Source organism: Pteropus alecto, unplaced genomic scaffold (genome assembly GCF_000325575.1).
Source record: "Pteropus alecto unplaced genomic scaffold, ASM32557v1 scaffold43, whole genome shotgun sequence".
Classification (NCBI taxonomy): Eukaryota; Metazoa; Chordata; class Mammalia; order Chiroptera; family Pteropodidae; genus Pteropus; species Pteropus alecto.
Window position 1 is genome coordinate 6,845,916 of NW_006435764.1, and position 4,444 is coordinate 6,850,359.

Consider the following 4,444-nt stretch of genomic DNA (forward strand, 5'->3'; position numbering starts at 1 on the left):
CCCGCCCAGCTCTCGGGGTCGACCCGTGGGGCTTGGGCGGATCCCCTCCCCCTTAAAGGGCCCCGCGGCCCCCGCCTTGCAAGCTCGGCCCCAGGGGCCCCAAAGGGCCTGGCCAGACGCCACCGGGCGTGCGCTCTAGGCTGTTGGACTTGCGGCCCCCGCCCCTTTCTCTTTCAGATTAGACTCCCTGGTGGTCTCCCTAATCGGCTGTCTCTTAAAAGTATGCCCAGACCATGGGTCCCTTTCGGGAGCTCCCCGCAGATGAGCGGAGCTGGGAACTCCGCTATGTTAAGTCGGGCTGCCCCTCTCCTCTTGCTTAGAGACAGGAACCCTTTTTTCTTTTTCCCGGCGTTGTCCCTGGGAAAGAGCATAGCGCTCCTCGGGGCGGGAGGGCGGGCACCACTGCCTTCCCCACCGCAGGCAGTTTTAAAGGGATGGGCTCGCCCACAAAGGCAGACATCCACTTCTGCCCGCGTGTTTTCTCCTCTCGTCTTTTCAGAAAATTTTGCCACAATTTGTCAGCTCTGGTGGGACCAGCCAGTCTTCCCCATTCACTCTCAAAGGAGACTGTTTCTTCATTCTCGTGCTGCAGGGTCAACGCCTTAAGATCCGTGAAGGTTCTGTCAGAGATAGGGAGACTACTCCAATCTGGGAGCTCCCCTCCCCGAAACTCCCCATCCCCTTTTGTTTTTAAAGAATCTCAGCTCCTCCCCTTTTTTCGGCTCTTAAAGGGCCAGTCCACCTTACACTTATATAGATCCAGCGCTGGTAGGATGCTTAGACCGACCAGCAGCTAGCTATCCAGTGCCTTTGCAGACAAAGACCTTAGGCCCAGAGAGCGACATAACCTATCGAAGGTCACAGAGCAAGTGAAGCCAGGACTCCAACCCAGGTCTCTGACACTGAAACCAGTGCTTTTTTGGAGGGATCGCTTTAAACCCAAAACAACACAATGGTGACAGGAGCCCTCTCTGATCCTGTCTTTTGTTTCCCAGACCCTGAGATTTTCTACCTGGAGAATAACCACACCTGTCCATTCAGCTTATGTGGCCAGGAGACCCTTTTCTCAATAAAATAGGGTCCAACCTGTAGGGAGGGTGGGGGACTGCTCAGTATCTCTGGCAAAAGGAAACATCACTGGGTTAGTGGGCTCTGCCCTGGCCTCTCCCGTGCCCGCCCACTGATTTCTGGGCAGTGGTGGCTTCCTGCCAGGGCAAAAAACACATCCCCAGAAAGACGTCATGGGCTCTCGTGGGTGGGGGCCACTCCCTGCCACAGAAGCTCCAGTGGCTACTCTGGTGGCCCTCCCGCCGTTCCTTTTCAGAGTCTCTAGGGAGGTCAGGGTCCTAAAAACTCCTTTCCTTGGAGGTGTCGACAGCTTTGTGATGGGGATCCCTTCCATGGGTGCCTATATTTGGGAACTGATAATGCTTAATGCTCCCTAAGATGAGACTCTCAGGAGGCTGGATTGGTAAAAGGAAGACGCTCTATGGGTGGGGCCCTCCTGGCCAGGGCCTCAGGCGGGTGGGTCCTGTGTGCAGCCCTGGATGCAGACAGATGCCCCCTTTGTTCTCACCCTGCTGCCCGCTCGCTGCAGCTGTAACGGCCCCAGCATGCTGCTCTCCTGGTTTTACCCCTATAGCTCTCGTCCAAAAAGGGTGCCTTACAGAGCTGGCTGCCTTCTTGGCCTTCACTTTATTTTTTAAAAAGTCAAAGCTAGTCCCTTTGAGGACCCTGCATCCTTTTGTTCTTGATCCTCTCTTAAAGGGCCCTCGCTCTTTGTACAGGGCCCATGTTTTGACTCCCTGCCTTCCCACATCCCTTGTATTGCTGTTGCCATCCCTTTCCTGCCCCTGAAAGACCCCTCTCCCCTTCCCTTCCTCAGGCTGCAAAATCAAAGCCCTGGGATCTTTCCCTGGAAATCGGAGACTGAAAAACTGTCTCCCTTTCCCCCTCTTCAGGGCAAGATCTTCAGCTGGAAGGGGGTGCCTTGGGGTCTTGGGGGAGTGCCCCCCTGCCCTCCTCCAGGGCCAGGGGACCAGCATCTTCAGGCAGGAAATACTCAGACCACTGTGAGGCCCGGGCCTCGAGGCCTGGAAAGAGCCGCATCCCGGGCCGTGATCACCGGCGCTACTACCACGACCACTGGAGGCTGGAGTACCTGATGGACTTCAACCCCGCCCGGCATGGCATGGTGTGCATGGTGTGCGGCAGCTCCCTGGCCACGCTCAAGCTCAGCACCATCAAGCGGCACATTCGCCAAAAGCACCCCTACTCCCTCCATTGGAGTCCCCGGGAGAAGGAAGTCATCAGCAACAGCTGGGATGCCCACTTGGGGCTGGGGGCTTGTGGAGAGGCTGAGGGCCTGGGGGCCCAGGGGGCTGAGGAGGAGGAGGAAGAAGAAGAGGAAGAGGAGGAGGATGGGGCTAGCCTCCAAGCTTGCCCACCCAAGGGCCCAGGTAATGCAGGACTTGGAGAGGCAGGGGACTGGGGGTTAGGTGGGGCCAAGTGGGGACAGCCCTGGCCTCTCAGCCAACTAACTGACTTTCTTTGGGTGTGGTCTGTTTATTGCCCTTATTGTGCCACAGCGGGGGAGGGACAGTAGGACCAGGGGGTCTCCAGTATCTGACAGCTTTGACATTGTGGTTTTTGAAGGATCCAGGAGGGTGGAGGCTTGAGGGATAGGGAGGGGAAGGGCTGGGAGCAGAGCGTGCTAGAAAGGTATGGCAGACAGTGAAGTCCAGAGAAGGGCCTAGAATCCGGGTCTGGGGAGGAAGAAGGTGGGCCTTAGAGTTTGTGTGCAGGAGGATTAGAAGATGGAGGAATTAAGTCTTGAGGGAAGAGGAAGAGAAGGACAAAGGTTAGGCCGGGGCTCAGAGTCAGAGTGAGGGAGAGGCCTGTGGAGGACTTGGCTGGTGTGTGGGGGCTCCCCCAGAGGGCCAGCATCTCAGTTCCTTCCCTCCCTCCAACCCTTTCAGGCAAAGCCCCAGCTGGTGGGGGCAGCAGGCGCCAGCGACGAGGGGGCCCAGTGGCACCCCGGGCTCGGCGTCGGCGCCACTCGGCTTCCCGGAGGGCCGGGGGCAGCAGGGGGCTGGGGGCTCGGCGCCTGGAACGGAGGCTGAAGGAGTCCCTGCAGAACTGGTTCCGGGCAGAGTGTCTCATGGACTATGACCCGCGGGGGAACCGGCTGGTGTGCATGGCCTGTGGCCGGGCACTGCCCAGCCTGCACCTGGACGACATCCGTGCCCACGTGCTGGAGGTGCACCCCAGCTCCCTGGGGCTCAGCGGCCCCCAGCGCAGCGCCCTGCTGCAGGCCTGGGGTGGCCAACCTGAGACACTGTCTGAGCTCAGCCAGTCCCCACCAGGTGCGAGGCCCATCCCAGGGCCAAGACTCCCTCATATAAGGGCTGCTAAGGGGTCTGTGGCCAAAACTGGAAGGGCGTCACTCCCCGCACGCACGCACGCACGCACGCAGACACACTGGCTGGGGCCTCTAGCTTGGGGCTGGAGTGAGGAGCAAGGGACCCCCTCTGCGTGGGTAAAGGCAGCCCGGCCATCAGGCTGAGCCCCTCTCCCTCACCCCTTCCCCAACAGACGATGACCTCGTCCCCCAGGACCTGACCAGAAAGAGCCGGGACTCGGCCCCCGCTGCTGGAGCCCCCTCCTCTCAGGATCTCAGCCCCCCAGACGTAAAGGAAGAGGCTGGCTGGGTCCCTGAGAGGCCCGGGCCGGCAGAGGAGGAGGAGCTGGAGGAGGGCGAGAGGGTGGGGGTCCCGGGCCGGTCGCCACGGGGCCGCGACCACCGCCGCCACTATCAGGAGCGCTGGCGACTGGAGTACCTCATGGAGCTGGACGGCGGCCGGCGCGGCCTGGTGTGCATGGTGTGCGGGGGCGCGCTGGCCTCGCTCAAGATGAGCACCATCAAGCGGCACATCCGCCAGCGCCACCCGGGCTCCACGCGCCTCAGCGGGCCTGTCAAGGCCCTCATCGCCCAGGAGTGGAGCGAGAAGGCCGCCCACCTGCTTGCCCTGGGGCTGCCCTGCCCCGAGTCCCCCAGGGACCCTGCCGCCCCCAGCACAGCCGCAGCCTCCGAGGAGGGGGGAGGGGAAGAGGAGGAGGAGCCAGAGGAGGAGTGGTGGGGTGAGCTGGTGGAGGCCCAGAGCAGGTGGAAAGGGAGAGGGACAGGGACCAGGTCAGGCAGAGAGAGCGGGTCGGGGAGCGCTGGGGTAGAACGGGGCGGTGAGAATGGAAGGTTGGAGGGAAGATTGGGGAGGATGGGACAGGAGGGCAAAGGTGAAGGGTTATGAAGCTGAGACGCAGGACCGGGCTGCTTTTTCCCCCACGGACTCCAATACCGCCCTTTGTTCCTTCCTAGGTGATGTCCCGCTTTCCCCTGGGGAGCCGTCGGAGCGGCCCGCCGAGGAAGAGGAGGAGGACGACGACG

General features: G+C 61.2%; 1 protein-coding gene across 1 annotated transcript; it reads left to right on the forward strand.

Moving 5' to 3' along the window:
• Nucleotides 1-1,933: 1,933 nt before the first annotated feature.
• CUNH11orf95 (chromosome unknown C11orf95 homolog) lies at nt 1,934-4,443 on the forward strand (the record flags this gene model as incomplete). Its single annotated transcript, XM_015588693.2, has 4 exons — nt 1,934-2,459; nt 2,979-3,365; nt 3,595-4,140; nt 4,376-4,443. Coding segments are annotated over 4 exons (1,527 nt in total), but the record flags the coding sequence as incomplete, so codon positions are not given.
• Between the last annotated feature and the right edge of the window lies 1 nt (nt 4,444).